Here is a 20,862-nt window from a genome sequence, read left to right as displayed (position 1 = left end):
CTTTTTTTTTTTTTTGCATAAAAAGGGTACATTTACTCAGACATAGAATTCCTATATACTTAAAACTTTTATCATTTCAAATAAGACTAAAATATTTTTTTACTACATTGGAACATAAAACTTAATAATTAATATATAAACAAGTTCAAATCTTTTTTAATATATATATATATATATATATATATGACTTAAAAGTAAAAGGCAATGAATTTAGAGGTGGTTAATTACTTCAACACTGGGGCAATGATTTGATTTCTCAACATCAGATGTTTTAACTTGTACACCTTTATTTCCCCCTTTGGCATAATCATGCTCAAACTCTCAAGACTTTGAAACATCAAGTGGCCGTTGGACACCAAAAAAGGTGTAAACCGATGGGCTGTGGTTGTAGTCCATTTGCCACCAATCGACTTGGTACCAAAACGGTGAAAATGTCAATAGAAATGGGTTTCAATTTTCTCTTTTTTGTTGCAAGTTGACTTTCGATAAAGAGTTTTGACTCTTGGAAAGCAAAAGTGCACAGTCATCATTTTGGCCCTTCTGCCCTCTGAGGTCAGCCCTAAAGCATCCCAAGAAACGTCCTTACCAGCTAACCCCAAACACAGGAAATCTAGTCGCCTGGCCCTGCCAGCAGGCCGGGGCTGGCACGGAGTCAAACCTCACAGTCAACATTTTTAAATAATATTACTATTAGTGTTGTTTTTTATTTAAAATATGAAATATTTAGATACAAAGTACAACCAAATTTCACAAATATGTTGGTTTTAATATGGTTCTTGGTATTAGATTTGAAATTTTAACTTTAAACTTAAAAGATTCTAAGATCCCCATTTAAATTCAGAGGAAAAAAAAAATGAAAACAAAGCATTTCTGATTGTTAACCTCGTGTATTTGCTGATGTTATAGTGCCAATACGCAACAATTGCTACCATGTTTGTATGGGTTGGATGGAAGAGAAAAAGGGTTAGCTCAAACAAAGGGGGAAAAAGGGTGAATCAGTTGTCAAGGATGAAGGGAATACTATGCATTAGTAGGGAATAACAACACAGATTGATTTTTTTTGTGTTTTTAACCTCTTATGAAAAGCCATGTTATATCATAATTTCATGGTTACCATGCCATTATTGAAAAAGAAGATTTGTATAAATCACAATCAATTGCAATGCTAAATTCCTTACTCATAATCATTCCTCAATATAAAGTAAATAGTAGGTAATCAAGAGTGATAAAGAAGGAGAAGAAAATTTGTATACTTGCCACCTGCTCTTTTGGTACTGACTGGTCAACTCATCAAATTAACCATATATGCCTGGGAATCACGACGTTTGGTTGAGAAAATAAGCACTTGTTTTACCACGTAATTTAATCAAATATTTCCAAACTGTTTCCTCTGCTTGATTAAGTCTCTCGATTAAGAAAGTCAACCAATTGAAAGATGTGTTCAACCTTAAATATTACATAAATCAATACCTAATTTAATTATTTATGAAGCATATATATATATTAATAAAGAAAAAGGTTATAGGCATGATCTCATACTTCAAGAGTCGACTTTTTTTTTTAAAGTACGAAGGGTAAGAAAGAGACAGAAGCATCCAAGGGCAAAAAATCTTTGTATTTTGTGGGAAAAAAAAACAAAGGGAGAGTTATGGTTGTTTGTGCTTTGGTTGGTTGCAATATTCCCTAGATAAGGAGTCCTCCAAGTCCCAACAAAAGATTTTAAGAGAGCCCTTTTTGTCTTTGATTAAACAAACCAAAGACATTATGTGGTGGATGGTGGTGAGTGAAAGTTGCTATTATCAATTTTTACTTATTGCAGTGAAGAAAGCTATGAGAACAATAATGTATACACATTCAATACCAACATTGCTTTCAGCAGACGGTGGGTCATTTCTTTGTTGATTTAATTTGCTTTCCATCATGCCATGTTCAACTTTTTGCTCTTTACATACAGGGTTTTCCCTTTTGTTTTTTTTCGGCTTTCTTCCCTCATGGTTAATTACTTAACCTATATTATTCTTTCATATCCTAAGAAAACAACAAGCTGCAAACAAACACCAACCAAGAACACAACTATTAAAGAACTAAAACCTAGCTATTTGAGAAGACAATAGATGAATTTATAATTGAGCTAAATGCTCGTATGACACAAATAATGATATTTAAGTATACAAGTGTCCAGGGATTTCCATTTTAAGAGAAAGGAATTTTTGTTCTCAAATGTGAGAGAACATGATTGTGGTCAGTCAAAAATCATTATACATACACAATTGTGAATTCATTATTGTTGAATAATTGTAGTACAAAAAGAAAAAACAATAGAGTTTGATAATTGAGGGGGAATACAACCACCCATTCCCCTGAAAGAGACCTACTACATCCAGGATATATCCACAGCAGCAGGTCGATGTCCACTTGAAGGCATTGCTTCATTTCATTTTTTTCCTGCCTTCTTCGACAATCTCCACCAGGACCAGGGGGGACTGTTTTTCAAATTACCCCATCAAGATGCTAACTTCATGACCCAAAAGTCAAAAACAAAAGTGGACAACCAAAGTTTGGTTTATACCAAATGAGGGTTGAAAGCATAATCTTCAACAAACATTGAGCAAGCATTTTGAAGCTTAAAGCATGATAGCTACTCATTTCACAAAATATTTGGCCCCAAACAAAATGATTTGCCGCACAGTTTCAGGCAGCTTAAACCTGTTACTTTTATCTTTCTTGGGGTGCACTCACAGGCAAAAAGAAAAATCAACCATAGTGCTGACTGATAGTATCGTAGGAAGGGCATCCAATGAGATACCTAAATATATAGGGCCTAATATCTATCCATTTGTTTATTGAATCTGGATCTAAACTACATAAAATTATAAGCATCCCGAGTGATCATTAACAGTGAGAAATTAAAATGGCTTGCTTTTTTCTTTTCTTTTTTTTTAAAAATCAAATTAGTCTTTTAGAACATGACATGCATGCAACTTATATAACAAAAAAATTAATATTCTAATGCTTTGCGAGAGAAAAAGTTATCTATAAAGTGTTAATTGAAAAAAAAAATCACAGAATGTTATATGAGAAAAATTAAAATTACAAAAGATGTAAGTAGAGTTTATCTTTTTATTTATAAATGTAATTTTATATTTCATCCATCTTATTTTATTTGTGTCTTTTTTATTTTTTAAATATTATATAAAATTTCAAAAAAAAAATTTTAAAAAGTTTGAAATTCAAAATTTATAAATATTTTTTATTTTGTCAAAAATAAATTCCTTTGAACGAGCAAATCAACGAAGGAGAAAACTTATATGAGATGAAGGGAGTAAAAAAAAAAACACTCTTCTCCTTTTCCTCAAAGGGAAAAATCCGAGTAACATCCAGTGCTATAGATTTTAGGCTTTATTTGGTAAGGTTAAAAAAATATGACAAATTAGGAGAGGAGAAAAGCAAAAACATATTATAGTCAACCTTTTATTAAAGATTGAAAAAATAATTTTTCTTTTTATCTTTGGTAGAGTTGAAAAATGAAAGAAAAAAAAATATTTATATTGTTTTACTATTATATCTTTTGTAAGTTAAAATAAAAAGATAAAATACATACGTAACACTTAATTAATACCTCTCCTACTTTCTCTCCCCTAATATTTTCAATTGGTTACAATTTATTTTGTGAATAAGTATGAAAAATGATATTTTCTCCTATTTTCTTTCCTTACTTTTCTCTCCTACCAAACAATAGTGAAAATCAATTTCTTCTCATTTTGTCATCCACCCAATTTTCCCTCATACCAAACAATTGAAACTAATTTGAGTTGGCCCCAATCTCGAGATGTTTGTGTTTGACACGTTCCTAGATATTTGTTCCCCTCCTACCTCAATATTATTTTCACATAAATTAAGACTAAAATTTGATTTCAGATATTTTATTTGTGAAGTTTAAAAGTCTTTTTCAAACTTAAAACAGCAAAACCATAGCTAAAAGAATCATTTTATAATTATTGGTGTTAACTATGCCTTTTTATATACATAAAAACTTAAAAACATGAAAAATCAATTTAGAATAAAGAAGAAAAATAAGAGTACCTTACACATTCAAAGATAGAAAAGATGACAAAATTTTGAAATATCTCCAAAATGGAACATAGATAGAAAAATTGAACTGAAGAAAAATTAAAAAGTTACAACAATCGATACCTGGACTGACTACAATTTATTTGGTAATTTTTAAATTTTTGATATTCAAATTTTTATCCAAAAGTATACTTTTTAACAGTTTTAACTTGGAAAAAAAAAAGCAAAAGTCTTCAAAAATCAATCAAAAGCTAGAACTAGCACTTTCAGCAAAGCGGAAAAACCTTTTGTTATTGAAATTGAAAAAGGAGAAAAAATTATAGGCTATCTTAAGTAGCGCAAATACTCCATTTACCCGTGCTACTAGCAAGACATGCATACCAAGCACAAAGAAGCATTACAAGGTGACCATATTGATGTCCATCAAACCAGCACAAATAAAGACTTACAAACTGGGGCGAACGTAATGCCAACCAATCGACAAGGAATATAGAGTTCCTTACACTGCAATGATGTCCTCCATATCATGGACTTGATCATTATATCAATCAAGGGGACACCCTAAGGAGACGAGCAGAGCCAAATTACATACACCTTCACTATGATGACCTGAAGACAGGGGGTAGGGGGAGAAGCATCATATTTCATCACACAATCTTCACTTTCATCCTGGACTCTCAGATTTTATCGAGCTTCTCAGCCCTGACTACAGGGTTGGCTTTAGCAATAGCATCACGAGCAGCAGTCCGGTAATCAAAGGGACAGTCATGTTTGTCGGAATAACGATGGGCTGCACAGAAGAGGTTTCCACACCTGCAATTGAATCCTGTCAAACCGACACGCTTACAGCACGTGGTACACCTATTGGGACCATCTTTAATCTTCATCCCTCCAAAAGTCATTCTGGATGGATCAATGGATGGTTCTGCTAAGACATTCTTCGACTCAAAAATTCCAGATTGTACATCCAAAGCAGCAGCTAGAGTTGGCTCCTTCCCATTCCCACTAGAGCTGACATTCACAATGCTTCCAATGGATGATGCTGCAAGTTGCACCTGTTCCTGCTTCAGGATCATTGCCTTATGACACTTGGAGCACATATTCATAGTTGCTGCACTTCCAAAAAAGCCACAGTTGTTGACACACAGGATGGGGCCTTCTGGAGCTTGGCACCCTGTCTCATCATGAGACTCCATCTTCTCTAATCTACTGCAAGGGAAACCACCTTCCTATCAATAAGCCAAATATAAAGGAGGAAAAAGACAAAAGAGCAGAAGGACCACAAGTGATTCAACTTATAAGATGGACACCAATAAATGTAAGATGGAAACAAGCATACCAATTTATGCACCTAGAGGACATGTGCACATACTAAGCATGTAAATTATCATGTTGCTCAATAAGAACGAGCACCTAAGACCAATTATCACCATCACCATTCATGAATCAACATTATATCAGGCACCATGGCATAAATATCATTGCTAATTGTGGGCACCTTAGGTGGTGCAGATGACTAATTTATTTACAATGGCACCCTTAAAGAGACAATACTGAGTCAGCTGACAACAATTCCAATATAAGAGTCAGCTGACACTACTACCAATCAAGGGCAAGAGTGATGAAATGAACAGGTATGAGCAGCAAATAAAGATGTGTGAACATTAATATTGCAAAGAGCTAAGGAAGTAGTAGAAACAGAGCACATCATGAAGCTGCCAATACAATAACACATACATATGTCTAATATGCAGCATTCTTATAACAGTTTAGCAGGATAGCATGCTGGTGCTTCAGGGAACACAGGCTTCCTATTGACCACAAGTTCCAAAATAAATAACCCACAACCTTGCAACCATATCCATTATATCTATATTATGCAGAACAACCAGTGTCTTGGGTGCAGATTGGCTCTCAGTCCCACCCAATCACAGAATCAGAAACATATTTTCCATGGGAAAAAGGCAACAATTTGCCGAATCACAAAAGAGAAAATTAGTTCGTTTCATGCAGAATTAAGCTAGGGCCTCCGCCTCATTATCTTACACATAAAACATTATCACAAAACTCATCATTTAAACGCTTAACATTTGTCTCGCAATTAGGCATATAATTTATGGCACCATAAAGCTCATAATTAAAATATATGAAATGATCTTAATTGACACTTAAAATTCTTAACATGCCAAGACGCACAGCGTACAATTTTTCCGTTTCCCTTTAAAAATAAAAAAGGAAAAAAAAAAGGCTTAAAATATTCACCAAAAACCCTAAACAACCAATTGACCCCAAAACTTTCCCAGCAAAAATCAATCACAATCAGACCAAAAAACCCTAGATTATCGCTGGAAAAAACCAATCGAAGAATTCAACTTCAAAAAAAAAAAAAAAAAAAAGAAAACCTTAATCAAGAAAGCCCCTTACCTGAAATTTTAATTTGGCCGATCTTGTCTGACAAAACCGTACCAGGCGGTTCCTGTCTCATGCAAATTAAATACACCCACAAAATTCAATTTTAACATAAAATTAATAAAACCTAATCCCCCTCCTCAGTTCTATATCAACCAAACTAACCAAAAAAAAGCAAAATTTTATCATCAAAAGAGACAAAAAAGGTAACAAAGGAAAAAAGGAAACCCTTACCTTAATCGAAGAGATTTATGTCTGATAATGGTAGAAATGGAGAAGAGAAAGAGAGAGAAATTTTGGGGTATGATTTTTTTGTTCGGATTTTAAAATTTTGTCTCTCTTCTTTTTCCCCTTATTTAAAAGACCACACTACTTTTTCGCTGCCAACGAACGCTTCCCACTGAGTCGGTGATGCTTGACTCATTGCCATTGGAAAAGCTCATAGTTACTGTTATGCCCTTGATCGTATATTACGTGGCTATTATTTATTGGTTTAGGATGCAAGGGGACCTATGGGGAGTTTTGAGATTAATCGGGCGAGTTGGGCCTGCCAGAGCCCAAATTGCTTTCTACTTGGGTTGATCGGGCCTATTTTTAAAATTCAAACTTGAGCTTTCCTGACCAGTAAAGTTGTATAATTTATTATTAAAATACTATAAAAGCATAATATTTGTAATAGTTTAAATTATTTAAAAAAAATTAAATAACTTTTTATACTTTTATTGAGTTCAATCATACTTTTATATTTTTATTTAAATCAAATAAGTTCTTATAACTAATAATTAATTTAATTAAAATATCATTTGTTATTCCATATTGTGTTGCGTTAATATGATATGTTGATATATCATAATTGATGATGACGTGTCATGTTGACATATTATAATTAATGATAATATAACATCCTAATTTAAGATGATAACGTTATCATATGACATTTTTTACTTTTTTAAATTAATATTATGTCAATACCATATAGATATAAAATAATCAATAGTATTTTAACTAATGGTATTTAGTCCATCATTAGTTATAAGAGTTTATTTGATTCAAAATAAAAGTATAGAGGCTGGATTGAACTTAATTAAAGAATAAAAACTTATTTGAAAATTTTTTAATAGTTTAGAGACTTATTTGACCATTATACCTGTTATAAACATGATATATTAATTTTAAAATTAAAAATTATTTATTAATAAAATAATATTTTTTATAAAAAAGATACTTTTTAGTTGAACTGAGCTTTACCTAAAAGGTTAAAATACTTATCAAGTCCTTATACTTATGTATTTTATCTAATTTAATTCCTACACTCAAAATCGAAATAATTTAGTCATTTTACTTAAAATTGAAGTAATTTAACCCTTTTGATTTTAAAATTATTTCAATTTAATCCTTTTTTTTAACGGTATCCAATTTTGTTATTAAAAGTGATGATGTCAGCATTGACATGGCATTTTTGGTGAAATGGCACTACCATGATAACCTGATAATGCCACATGACATTAATGTGATGATGTGGTTGTGCCATATGACATTGATGTGTTGACATGGCACTGACATGTTGATGTGTCACTGCCACGTGGTAATGCTAACGTGGTAAGTTGAGAAAAAAATTAAAAAAAAAAATGTCACGTTATAAGAACTAAATTGAATAAAAATATATAGTATAAAAAATAAATAGAACACAACTAAGCTGTTTAAGGACTAAATTGAAAAAAAAAATTTTGAAAACATAAATTTTTGAGTAGATGATACATATAATTATTAATAAGTCAAATGTTTAAATGTAAAAAATTTATGATAATGAAAAATATATATAAATATTTTCTTACTTGATTATTTGACTTCAAAATACGTACATTTATTTATCTTTTTTGTAAAAATTAAATTTAAATTCTCCTTTTACAACAAAATTTATCAAAATACCCATAAAGTTTATATACTCATCCATTTTATCAAATTCAGGTTTTGTACTCAAAATCAAAATAATTTAGTTCATTGATTTCAAAAATTGCTCTAATTTAGTCCATTCTCTTAATGATATATAATTTTATCGTTTAAGGTGATGATATTAGCTCTGATATGACACTTTTGGTGACATAGTAGTATCACATGGTACTGGCATGATGATATGATAATATCATGTGACATTGATATGATAATGTGGTAATGCTGATATGGTATTGATATGTTGATATATCGATGCCATATGACAATGTTGACAGGGTAGATCGAGAAAATAAAAAAAATCTATGTCACATTATAAAGACTAAATTGGATAAAAATATATAAATATAAAAACTAAAATAAACAAAATTAAAGTATTAAGAGATTAAATTGAAAAAAATATTTGAAAAATATAAATCTTTGAGTAAATGATACATATACTTATTAATAAGTCAAATGTTTAAGTGTAAAAGATTTATTATGTTACAATATATATATAAATATATTCTTATAGAAAGACAACATCGTTATTTACACAAAACCTGAAAACACTTAGAATTAAGATTTCATTTTCACATTTATAAAAGACAATAGTTACTCTTCTCCTTGGCCACCCTTTAGTTTTTTTTTTTCCATTTTTGTTTTCCTTTGTTTTTTTTCAATAAAATTTTAATTCATTAATTAATTATTACGAAATTAAGGTAATGATGATAAATTTACGTTTTTCGATTCTAATTTAGATTTTTTTCTTAAATTCTTTAATAGCATTGTTTGTGTGTACCTCACCCTCATTGTGCTTAATTTTTATTTTTATTTTTCCTTTTTAATGATAATTATAAAAATAGTTTTTCATTCTAATTTGTTCAATTTAAGCATAACAGATATCTTATTACACTTATCGAATCTAAGCTATCCCACTTTATTTATTTATTTTTGATATTTTTATTTTATTTAGTATTTCTTACTACATTTTTTAGGTTGAAATTTTTTAAATTAAAGACTGTATTTATGACTAATAGAATTAAATATAATTATAAATATTTGAACTATTTTATTTTGTATTTAAGAATTTTTTGTAGATTTAAATTAATAATTTAAATTTAGTAGAATTTAATTATAGTTTTGAATTTAAATAAAATCGTTTTATAAGAAATTTTGAGTAAATTTAAATAAAAGTAAATTAGATAAAGGTTGAATAATTTCAAAAGAATGTGTATTTGTAAATTGTGAAAAGTTGTAACTAAATCAACCTATTTTATCAATTTAAGTTTAGCTCAAGTTAAAAATTAAGTTAAATTAGAATATCAATTTTAAATTTTAAATTTTTATACCATTATAAATAAAAGAACAAAAGAATTTATTTAATATTTTTATATTATTTTATTTCAACGTAATGTAAATTATTAATCTAAATTTGACTTTTAAGTATGATTTTTTTTTAAATATTAAATTTTTTTTTATTAAAAGAGAATTCACACTTAATTTTTCAAAAAAAAAATTATTTATTCTAAAATCAAATAATCAAGTAAAATATATATATTTTAATATAATAAATTTTTTATATTTAAATATTTAATTTATTAATAATTATATATATCATCTACTTAAAATTATATTTTTTAATTTTTTTTTAATTTAACCTCTGACACTTTATGGGCAGGCGGGTAATGCAAAGACCGAAATGGCGGGAAGGAATCAAAGCCCTAAACCTCAACTATAAATGAAGAAACGACATCTCCCTCTCAAAATTTCCTGCTGCCTGCCTTAGAAGCCAACAAAAAAAAATACCCTATATTTTCTTGTATTGGAAAAAAAACTCGGAAATATTGTTAATTAATTTGGGCTAAAATGGGAAAGAAAAAGAAATCTAGGGTTTCACGCGATGAAGAAGAGGATGAAGTGGTGCAAGAGGAAGAGAAAAATCACTCTTCTTCAAATAATAAGAGCTTATATGAGGTATTTCTAATTATTTTTTTTATTTGAAATTTGATTTTAGATTTAGAATTTAGGGTTTATGGGTAGTTTTTTCCCTGTGAAGAATTCGTTTTTTTTTTAATTTCTAGAAAATTTGTTAATAAATTGATGTTGCGTTGGGTTTAGATTGGAAATTAGGGTCATGGGTTTAAAATTCTTATTTTTTGTACGATTTGTTTGACATTTTATATTAGAAAAGAAATGCAATGAAATGGTAAAAGAAAATTGAAGGATTTAAAGTGAAATTTGACATTTGTTTTAAGGTTTAATTTGACAACTGCTCCAAATATTATCATTTTTTCATTCCAACATAATTTTTAGGTTCTTTGGTGGTTTATGTATTGGCATTTGCATTGGAAATTTGAGCAGCGCATGCCTAATAACAATCTGTTATTTGTAGGTTCTCGGTGTTGAAAAGACAGCCTCTCAGCAAGAGATTAAGAAGGCATACTATAAATTGGCCTTGAGACTACATCCTGATAAAAATCCTGGTGACGAGGTAAAAGCTTAAGTTAAGTTGTGTGTTGATGTTAGGTTTCGTTTTCTGTTTGTTTGTGGTATTTTTTGTGGAAGAAGATGAGGGTAAAATTTGGTTCCTTTTGATCTACTTGTAATGCATTATATTACTTCTACAGGAAGCTAAGGAGAAATTTCAGCAATTGCAGAAGGTTATATCCATTCTTGGTGATGAGGACAAACGGGCACTCTATGACCAAACTGGCTGCATTGATGATGCTGTGAGTGCTACGAAAATGTTTACCTCTCAAGTTTTTCTCTTCTAAGTAAATAAAGTTCAGGGCTACTCAAAGCTCCTAGGATATGAAATTTTCTGTTTCTTCTCACCATTGATGTGAAAAATGTCTCTTAGGCCTTTTATTGTTACTCATGCAGTTCAATTTAATTGGTGCATTTATCAAATTTATTACCTTACTAGCTGCACATTACCTAACTTGTCTCTGTTTGTTTTATTGATTAGGACCTTGCTGGGGATGTTGTTCAGGATTTGAAAGATTTTTTCAGGGCTATGTACAAAAAGGTTAAACATTTGTTGACTCCTTTTCCCTCTATGTGATTATATGCCTTGGCTTTCCATTACATCAGTTCTTAATGGTTTGAATCAATTTAAGGTCACTGAGGCTGATATTGAAGAGTTTGAAGCAAACTATAGGGGATCTGATTCAGAGAAGAAAGATTTGATTGACCTTTATAAGAAGTGCAAGGGCAATATGAATAAGTGAGGGAGGCAATTTGCTTTTCTTTCCTTCTTTAGGTGTGCCAGATCAATTCTGATCCCTCCCTCCCCTTTCCCCTTGACAGGCTCTTCTGTTCGATGCTTTGTTCGGATCCTAAGCTTGATTCACACCGTTTCAAGGATATGCTTGATGAGGCAATAGCTGCTGGTGAGGCTTTCTTCCTGCTTTTGGTTAGACAAGCTGGCTTAGAAGTTTTCTGTTCTAGAAGTAAAATGAAAGTCTTGCATCTGTTTCTTACCTGGTTTTCAATGTAAAAATGGATCCTCTATTCTGAGATCTTTACTGTTGATTCCTTTCTGTGTTTATAATGGTACTACTAAGCAAGTTTTTATTTCAGGAAATGATAATCAATGCATGGATTGCAGTTATTAGATGTTTTGCAGTTAAGAATGGATGAGCTAGATTGATTATTCCACTCTAGTGTCCTAAATGATCAAAATTAGGACCTAGATTGAGTTTTCCTCTGTAGTTTACTAAATTACCAAAATGGGGATAATTTTGAGGCCTTGTAGATTCTTACATCAACTCGATTCCATTTCATAGCTATTTTTGGCAGTTTAAGAATGGATGAGTTAGATTGATTATTCCTCTGTAGTGTCCTAAATTACCAAAATTAGGATGGGGACAATTTTGACGTCTTTTAAATCTTGCAGTGATAATTTTGATGTATGATTTTTCCTTGATATTAACTCTTCTTTTTTTTTGATTTCTGTGTAGGAGAATTGAAAGAAACCAAAGCCTACCAGAAATGGGCAAAGAAAATTTCTCAAATCAAGCCACCTACCAGTCCCTTGAGGAGGAAGAGGAAGTGAGTTTTGACCTGGGGTCTTTTCTATAGATCGTTAAGATATTTTACCTTAGTCACTTATGCGGTAAAAATATTTGCCTCTTTTTGGTCATTTAACAGATCAAATAAACAGCCAGAGGCAGATCTATTTGCAATTATATCTGAGCGCCGAAGTGAGAGGAAAGACCGGTTTGATTCCATGTTTTCATCACTGATCTCCAAATATGGGGGTAAAGCAGATTCTGAACCTACTGAAGAAGAATTTGAAGCTGCACAGAGGAAAGTTGAAAGCCATAAGGCCTCCAGCAAATCAAGGCGGAAGTGACATTGCATCTTACCTAGATTTTATTCTAGGATTGTTTCTCTAAAACTTTGGCTTTGGTGAGAACTCTACAAAATGCAACTTGTCTTAATTATCTAAAAATGAACAAATCACCTAAAGAAAGAAACATGAAAGTTGCCTTTGTTCTAGTCAAAAAATGACGACAGCATCATTTTCATTTGTCTTTGAGTTATCTGCTTGTTGATGGAAGGTTTTGGATGCAGTTATATTATATGCCTACTTTGATTATAAAACACAACCCGGTTGTTAGGAAACCTACCTGGTATCCAGTTGGCGAGTTATGATAAAGCCGATCCCCCACCACCATCATCATGTGCTATAACAGCAATGACTGGTTGGGTAATGATGGTTAATAAGTAGCTATTTTGAAGTTAGATTTGGAGTGAGCCGGTGGTTAGGAGATGTCTTTCTTAGCAGGATGGAAGCGGCTTGAACTCATCAATAGGAGATGATATTTTTTATCATTGACGTAAACTCTGATGGTTTCTGATCTACTTCAAGACTGGTAGCAAGAACAACTGGAAGATTCTTCAACGGCCAAACATGGGCACCATGAATTTGAAACGTGTAATGGCCAAATGCTGAAGGATCTGGCTGTTGCCCCCAGTTCAAAACGCGTGGAAAAGGGCTTCGAATGTGCTGCAACTTGTTTATAGCGAGGAGCAAGGAATGGTCTCCACTATCCACCTCCAGTTGTGGCAAGGAATGGCTTGTGAAAATGTTTGATTCATAGCAAGACAAACTCGGTGCCGGGGAAAGTGGCTAGCTTAGAATGGAAAAAATTGTTTCATTGAAATTTCAAAGTATAGTAGAGAAATGGGCCATTGTCCCCTCTTCCAAAAGCTTTCTAGGTTTTCTGGAGTGGATTAAGCGACCCCTTTGGAGTCTCTCCATGCAGCTGAATTTTGCATTTGGTGTTCAAATGGGATCCGAGAACAGTACCATGTTTACACTCAACTTTGGTTAACATTGTCAATCAGCATAATAATGATTACTACCTATTGAAAAAATTTGGCAAAATGAGCTATAGCCCTAATCAATAGTGACATGATACCTCATTGTTTTGACACAAAAGCTAAGTTAAGATGGGGTATTTGTATTTGTTTAACTGGGTTGTGCTGTCTCTTAGATTAAGCAACAAAATAGCTGCTGTATTGGCTCCAGACAAGGAGGAGCTTTACGGGGTTGATGATTCCATTTCCTCCCCAACATTTGTATATTACCACCAAAATGATTACACCCAAATTAATGATTAATATTTGTACATTATGAAATTCTTTTTAAGTCTTTTAGAAAAGTTTAAGCTAATCCATCGATGTACCTAAAGCCAACCAACAAATAAACCTAAAATCCAGTGCTGCTCATCACCCATCACTCATCACACACATGCAAAAACAAAAAAGCCCAAAAAGACCAAAAACACCCCCTTGATTGTAACATTCTGGAACATTCAAAAACTCTAAATAGGATTTTAATTTTGGTTTTTATAATTTTTTTCTAAGATGGTGACATCACAACTAGAACGCTGGGAAACATTCCCTGGCTTTATTTTTGTGCGTGTTATGTAGTCCCATGAATCTGCAAATGCAAGCAAAGCCTTTGCCTTTTACTTTGGTCTTCCCACATCTTACCCTGTTAACTTTCATTTTCTCTCTCTGTCCTTGTCTTTTCCTTTTGGTAGAATTATTATTATTATTATTATTATTATTATTAATTTATAATCAAGTTAATCAACTTTCTAATTAAGTTATTACTAGTATTATTTGGACCCCTGTGTTAGCTAATTACTTGACTTTGTCCTTCCACCTCTTATCTTCCCCACTTCGTTCATTTGGTAAGTAAGTCATCAACCTTTTAATTTTTTTAATTATCTTATTTAGTGTTGGATGTTGCTTTTACTTGAGTTCGTCCATCCACTTCTGTCTCTTTCTCTCTCTCACTTATATTCCACTGTGATATCATCGTTTGTCAAATTTAGCTTTACTCAACTTTGTGTGTTTTTCTTTTACCTATAAGATCATAACATTTTCTTGGAGAGCATCAATTGTCTCAAAGGTTTGATCTTTTTCAACTATTTTACTTTGTATTTAACCTCTCTCGCTTATCTATTTCTGGGTTTTTGTTTGCCTTTTATGCAAATCTTCTTTCTCTTCCTTCTTTGCCTTTGCATCAAATTTTGGAATTTGTCTTTTTTCTCGCTTTTAAACTTGTTTTAGCTGGGATTTGAAAAATGGGTCCTTACTTTTGTTGATTAATAAAAGATTGGATCTTTCGTTTTCGGTCTTTGAAGGTCTCCATGGAGAGTGATAATGGTGATGTCAAGTCCAAGATGGAAGGCTATGAAGTTGTAGAACAGATTGGAAGGGGAGCTTTTGGAGCTGCTTTTCTTGTGCTGCATAAACCTGAGAAAAAGAAGTAAGAATTTTCTCCATATTTTGTTTCTTGTTGTCAACTTGTATTTTTCTCAATTACCTTAATCTTTTAGAGGAACATACAATAGAAAAGATTTTGGAAATGGTCTAAGTTTCATTTTTTTCCCAAAGAAATGGTAGTTACAAGAAATAAATTTCCATGTGATTGTTAATGTTTAGGAGTGTTGTTTGTTTTGTTATCCCAATAATGGATTTCTGGAATGCAAAAATCAAGATTTCCGTGATTGGTAATGCAGCAAAGACTATGTTCTGAATATGTGGCCTTTATTTCACATTTGTAGCTGTCGGCATGGTTCCTCGTCTTTTAGCAATTATTGACTTTAGCTATCGGATAGTATGATATCTTTTATTTTTGTTACTCTGTTAGGTATGTGTTGAAGAAGATTCGCCTGGCCAAGCAAACAGAGAAGTTTAAGCGTACAGCGCACCAAGAGGTCACTTTCTTGAAATATTTTCTAATTAATTAAGGATTAAGTTGTGGTGAAAGTTGCATAAATTATTCCTTAGTGAATTAGGATTTAAATATTTTCATGTTGATTATCCACATAGGTTTTTCTTGGCCTTTAACTGTCTCATCTGTCGTCTTGTTCATAAAATTAGCTGAATTAGTTAAATTTCATTTTCAGTATCTTTCTTATTTTCTGATTTTATATGGTTGAACAAATTCCTGATTTTAAAAATCTTGATTTAAGAAAAGTTTTGGTTATGGGTGTCTATGTTTTGTTCAACAATCAATCTTTTTATTCATGTGATGATCTAGGTTGCGCACCTTTATCTGCCCAATGGGATGCTTTATAACCTGAGTTCCCCTGTTGCCATTTTCCATCCTTCAGTGCCTCTCTGAAGGCTGTGATCTTTATATTTTCTTTTTGGGCGAGTCCTAGTTTTATTTAGAAAAACTACATATATATACATACATATATATATATGTATATATATTAACAAACTATGCACACATACACAAAACACACCTGGAAACTGAATACAAGCAATGGAATCACAAACAACTGGACAGTTGGAAACAGTCTGAAAATATGTTCATGCTGCTATGACCATCTACTTTTGCCATTTTCCCCCATAACCTTATTTGTCCATTGGGAAAATCAGTTAGTGTGTTTAGTTTGGGGCAGAAGGAGAGACAATCAGTGATCTAGTTGAGGGTATCTTCTCTTACTTTTTTTGGTTTGAATGTTAATCTCAAATTTTCAGTAATCTCATGTATTGCAATCAAATATATATCTTCAAAAGTTGTGAATAGCCTTCTCATTTGAACATTTTGGGTCTGAAGATTTCCTACTTTATTGAGAAAAAGGTTTGTTATAGTTAGTGACAAAAATGCCTAAATTTATTCAAAATTAAAAAGGATCCTTGAAGTTACTAGTAAAATTGATGCCAAAATAAGATACCAATGATGTCTACATAGCTTAGTTTTTGATGTCTCATAAAATTTTCATATCTCAAACCTAAAATGCCCTTAATTCATTTCTAGGCAGTTCATGTTTGAGATTGTGTGTCTCAATATGTGCTTTCTTGCATTGCAGATGGAATTGATTGCAAAATTGAATAATCCATATATTGTTGAGTACAAAGATGCTTGGGTTGACAAGGTGAAAGGGTTATATCACTCTTTTAGATTTACATTGGATATGACAGAGTTGCTGCACAATATTATTATTTGTATTGTTGAGACCATGACTGACTCTTCATTAATTTGTTAATTTGTCTTCGTATTTCTTAGGGAAACAGCATATGCATCGTAACTGGCTACTGTGAAGGAGGGGACATGTAAGTTACCACCATAAAGAATTGTTGGTTTTTCTGGATCAGATTTTTATGGAATATTCAAGAGCTTCAATCATCTTGAACACATTATGGGAATTTTTATGCTCATGGACTGCATTTTTATACATTGTGGTCTTTCTATGTATGTGGAAAAAACTTCCTTAATTTTGAGAAGAATAGGATTTTCTAGTTATTTGTCGAAGTAAGTAACATTATTTATCTTGCCAGATTGGTTAAGAAGTAATTAAACAGCTGTATGCTTCAAATTTTCAATCTTTCAACAGAAGCAGTCAATGATGAAAAGAATAAATATCTCATCACTAAAGTTAAATGAGTAGGATTTTATGGTCAGCTGTAGTGTATGTATTATTGGTCATCAGCTTTATTCGGATTACAATGTAATTAAATAACAGATTGGTATTGCAACAAGAAAATAAATTTAGCAAATTCATCTGATGCTTATAAATGACTAACTGTGGCACTTAAAATTTTTGTTGAATCAGGGCTGAGCTCATTAAGAAGGCCAGAGGTATGCACTTTCCTGAGGAGGTAATGCAATACGACTGCAGTTGAACTACTTATATGCACCTGCTAGAGATGGGATTAACCCTCTTATTTGTTTTTTTTTTTTGGCTCCCTAGAAAATCTGCAAATGGATGACTCAATTGTTGTTGGCTGTGGACTACTTGCACTCTAACCGTGTTCTTCATAGGGATCTGAAGGTACTTCTTCTATATTCATCCCTATAGTGAAGAAAAGCTCAAAAATGATAATGCTATGCTCTAACTTTTATTTAATCTCAGTGTTCCAACATATTCCTTACGAAGGACAATGACATCAGGCTTGGTATGTGGGCAAAAGGATTACTGGAAAGTTACTCCTGTTCTTTGTCAGGTTTGGCATCCTTTTTGATGTCTTCTAAGATATGTATGTGTTGTATGGACTGTACAGGTGACTTTGGACTTGCAAAATTACTTAACACTGAAGACCTTGCTTCCTCGGTATGGACTTGTGTTGATCTTTTCCCATTTTATGAAATTTTCTTCTAATATTTTCCTTAAAAAACCTTTGACTCCTGAAACTTAGGCTGTCTTAGATCTCCTTCAATGCGACAAGCTTTCAGTTGCAAGCACTTCTAATTTATTTGTGATTAGAGTAAAAACAGTTATTGTTATTAAATGGCTTAGTAACTTTGGTTATAGAATTTGTCGAAACTAGTTTTTGGGGTTTCACTCCAATTCTTTTCTATGCTCTGCATATTCTCAATAGGTTGTTGGCACACCCAACTATATGTGTCCTGAGCTCCTGGCAGATATACCTTATGGCTATAAGTCTGATATATGGTCACTTGGTAAGACATTCAAAGCATGATTTCGAGATACCAAAATCTGTTTATACTTTTAACTAGGACTGAAATAAATTTATTATTCCAGGCTGCTGTATGTTTGAGATTGCTGCACATCAACCAGCATTTAGAGCTCCTGTGAGTTTTTTAATACAAGCAATACGTACAATGCCTCAGTATCATTTGACTACCAGCAAGTTGTCTGTAATTTGCATTGCTAGTAGATTCTTCAGTGAACTAAATCATTGACAACTCAACAGGATATGGCCGGACTTATTAGCAAAATCAACAGATCCTCCATTTCTCCTCTCCCAATTCTATATTCCTCCACACTGTAAGCATCTTCTTCCAACTGATTCCAAATATCATTTTTTTTTGATGACCAGTCTTATCCATATAATCAATCTTGGACGTGTTTGCTTAACATCGGTAATTAATGTTATTTCATTTCTTTTAAAAAAAATCTTATGTTAGTAAAAAATGAAATGACTACATGTTTCAGGAAACAGATTATCAAGAGTATGCTAAGGAAGAACCCAGAACACAGACCAACTGTGAGTTCAAGAGACCCCTTATTTAGCTTTCTAGTTTTAAACACTACTGTCCATACTGATCCCAGAGCATTCTAATATCTTAGGCTGCTGAACTCTTAAGGCACCCACATTTGCAGCCTTATCTCCTTCGTTGCAGAAACCCATCTTCTGTTTATCTTCCAATAAAGCCAACAAACAGCCCAAAGGAGATGACACCTAGGAAATCATTGTCCAGCAAACCTGGCAGTGGAAAGGACAGGGGGGTTAAACATGTTGGGGTATCAAATGGGCAAGGAAATATACATGCATTTCAGAGCTTTGCTGATGTACAACTAAGCAGTTCTCCTAGTTGTGAGAAGCCAACATCCACAGCTAGTACAGAAGACAACCTTGTCACTAAGAGGGTTGATCCTACTAGCTGCACTGTCGAAATATCCAACTCTATTAGTGATTCCAAAGACATGTCCATTGATTCTGAAGTGAGTGTTAGCAATGGAGACAAACAGGCTCACTTTAACTTAATTCCTCAAAAGGATGCTAACATGCAGTCAACCTCAGAGGCGGCAGTCAATTCTCAGCATGATGAAAAAGAAGAACCCACTTCTGAGCACACTCAAAACTTGCCAGAAGCTGATATCAAGTCTGCAAGCAGAAAAGAGGAGACTTTTTGTGACATGCAGGTTCTTGAAGAAGCAGCAAAAGAGGTTCTTGACATGCAGATTCTTGGTAGATCAGGGGATTCCAGTAAACTGACAGTCTCCAGTATAAGCTGTGATGATAAAAATGGGTTCCCTGATGATGGAAGTTCTTCATCTACTGTTTATGAAACTGATGTAGAACGAAGATGCTCTTCGAATAAAACAAGTAGTCCTAAAGCAAAAACAGAAGGTGCCGACACGAGCTACTTGTCATCAGAAAGTAATGGTGTGCTTCCATGTAAAAATGAAGTAGGGGCAACATCAGACAATAATACTTGCTCCTTTCAAACAGAAAAAGAGGGTGCCCGACCGATTAACCTATCACCAAGTGATGTGTCGTTGCTGAGTAGACTTACAGCCTTAAGTGGTGATGAGATTAAGAGTGTGTGGGAGAATCCAAGTCAGCAAAGGGCTGATGCTCTGGAGTCGCTGCTTGAGCTATGTGCCCGGCTTCTTAAGCAAGACAAACTTGATGAGCTTGCTGGTGTGCTACGACCATTTGGGGAAGAAGTTGTCTCATCTAGAGAAACAGCGATTTGGTTAACGAAGGGTCTCATGTCTGCCCAAAAATGCGATTGGCAATAATTTATTCATAATGTGAGAAAATGGGTTTTGTTTTGTTTTTGTTTTTGTTTTATGAAAGTGTTTAATCCGAGTGGTGTGCTGGAAGAGAAGAAACTCAAGAAACAAATATATATTATGCGGATTTGTTGGCTCACGGGTGGTTTTGATGGAAATAATGAAGACATCTTAGTACTTTCAAGTGATCAAATTAAACTCGTCCCTTTGATTAGAAAAGCAGCAAAAATTTTAAAAAGAATTAAATTTCAAATTTTAGGTGGATGATAATTTTGTAGAAGAAGAACTTCATCTAATTACAAAATATCACATGTTTTTCGAAAATTAGTCAATTAAATATTTAAAAAAAACCCAAATTTTGTAACGTCGCATGGATATAATGATATTATTTAATTCAATTATATAATTAATTTAAGATAAATACACATGATTTGATGAATTAAATATCAAAAACTCATTTTGATAATGAAATTCACTAAGTTATCCAATTTATTTCTAATAAGATAATTTAAAAATAAAACATTCATATTTGGATAATTAAATCTTAAAGACTTATATTTGGTCAATCAAAATTCATTTATAATCATTTAATTTATTTCTAAATAATTTAGAGATAAAATCTAAATCCCATCAATCAAAATTCAAAAGCTCATAGTTCAGTCAGTCAAAATACATCTAAGAATCATTTATTTTTATTTAAATTAAA

The 20,862-nt window shown here is 32.4% G+C and overlaps 3 protein-coding genes across 9 annotated transcripts; 2 read left to right on the top strand and 1 right to left on the bottom strand.

Moving 5' to 3' along the window:
• Window positions 1-4,335: 4,335 nt before the first annotated feature.
• Window positions 4,336-6,871, bottom strand: LOC110415905 (zinc finger A20 and AN1 domain-containing stress-associated protein 8-like). Of its 4 annotated transcripts, none has more exons than XM_021427674.2 (3): window positions 6,715-6,871; window positions 6,496-6,547; window positions 4,336-5,277 (listed from the first exon to the last, which is right to left on the bottom strand). In XM_021427674.2, the coding sequence occupies exon 3, from the start codon at window positions 5,265-5,267 to the stop codon at window positions 4,749-4,751; it is 519 nt and encodes a 172-aa protein (XP_021283349.1). In that variant the 5' UTR covers window positions 5,268-5,277; window positions 6,496-6,547; window positions 6,715-6,871; the 3' UTR covers window positions 4,336-4,748. The 4 variants fall into 4 exon arrangements, with proteins under 4 accessions (XP_021283349.1, XP_021283347.1, XP_021283348.1 ...); XM_021427672.2 differs by having other exon boundaries at window positions 4,336-5,280; window positions 6,715-6,870; XM_021427673.2 differs by lacking the exon at window positions 6,496-6,547 and having other exon boundaries at window positions 4,336-5,280; window positions 6,715-6,867.
• A 3,235-nt stretch (window positions 6,872-10,106) lies between these two features.
• Window positions 10,107-12,946, top strand: LOC110415242 (chaperone protein dnaJ 6). Its single transcript, XM_021426830.1, has 8 exons — window positions 10,107-10,386; window positions 10,805-10,903; window positions 11,040-11,141; window positions 11,381-11,440; window positions 11,532-11,638; window positions 11,722-11,804; window positions 12,375-12,465; window positions 12,565-12,946. Exons 1-8 carry the CDS (start codon window positions 10,279-10,281, stop codon window positions 12,767-12,769), a joined length of 855 nt encoding a protein of 284 aa, XP_021282505.1. The 5' UTR covers window positions 10,107-10,278; the 3' UTR covers window positions 12,770-12,946.
• Window positions 12,947-14,366: 1,420 nt separating this feature from the next.
• Window positions 14,367-20,354, top strand: LOC110415099 (serine/threonine-protein kinase Nek6-like). 4 transcript variants are annotated; one of them, XM_021426595.2, is made up of 14 exons: window positions 14,367-14,621; window positions 15,078-15,202; window positions 15,587-15,653; window positions 16,761-16,826; window positions 16,958-17,004; window positions 17,505-17,550; window positions 17,643-17,723; window positions 17,805-17,847; window positions 17,953-18,002; window positions 18,271-18,352; window positions 18,435-18,484; window positions 18,607-18,680; window positions 18,849-18,900; window positions 18,984-20,354. In XM_021426595.2, exons 2-14 carry the CDS (start codon window positions 15,084-15,086, stop codon window positions 20,160-20,162), a joined length of 1,956 nt encoding a protein of 651 aa, XP_021282270.1. In that variant the 5' UTR covers window positions 14,367-14,621; window positions 15,078-15,083; the 3' UTR covers window positions 20,163-20,354. The 4 variants fall into 4 exon arrangements, with proteins under 4 accessions (XP_021282270.1, XP_089639519.1, XP_021282268.1 ...); XM_021426593.2 differs by lacking the exon at window positions 14,367-14,621 and adding an exon at window positions 14,683-14,842; XM_089783393.1 differs by lacking the exons at window positions 14,367-14,621; window positions 18,849-18,900; window positions 18,984-20,354 and adding an exon at window positions 14,670-14,842 and having other exon boundaries at window positions 18,607-18,684.
• Window positions 20,355-20,862: the final 508 nt, after the last annotated feature.

The sequence above is a fragment of the Theobroma umbraticum genome, unplaced genomic scaffold (genome assembly GCF_002168275.2).
Source record: "Theobroma umbraticum cultivar Fairchild unplaced genomic scaffold, ASM216827v3 scaffold_147.0, whole genome shotgun sequence".
Taxonomy (NCBI): Eukaryota; Viridiplantae; Streptophyta; class Magnoliopsida; order Malvales; family Malvaceae; genus Theobroma; species Theobroma umbraticum.
The sequence above is the reverse complement of the archived record's forward strand: the minus strand, read 5'-3'. Positions and strand labels throughout refer to the sequence as shown.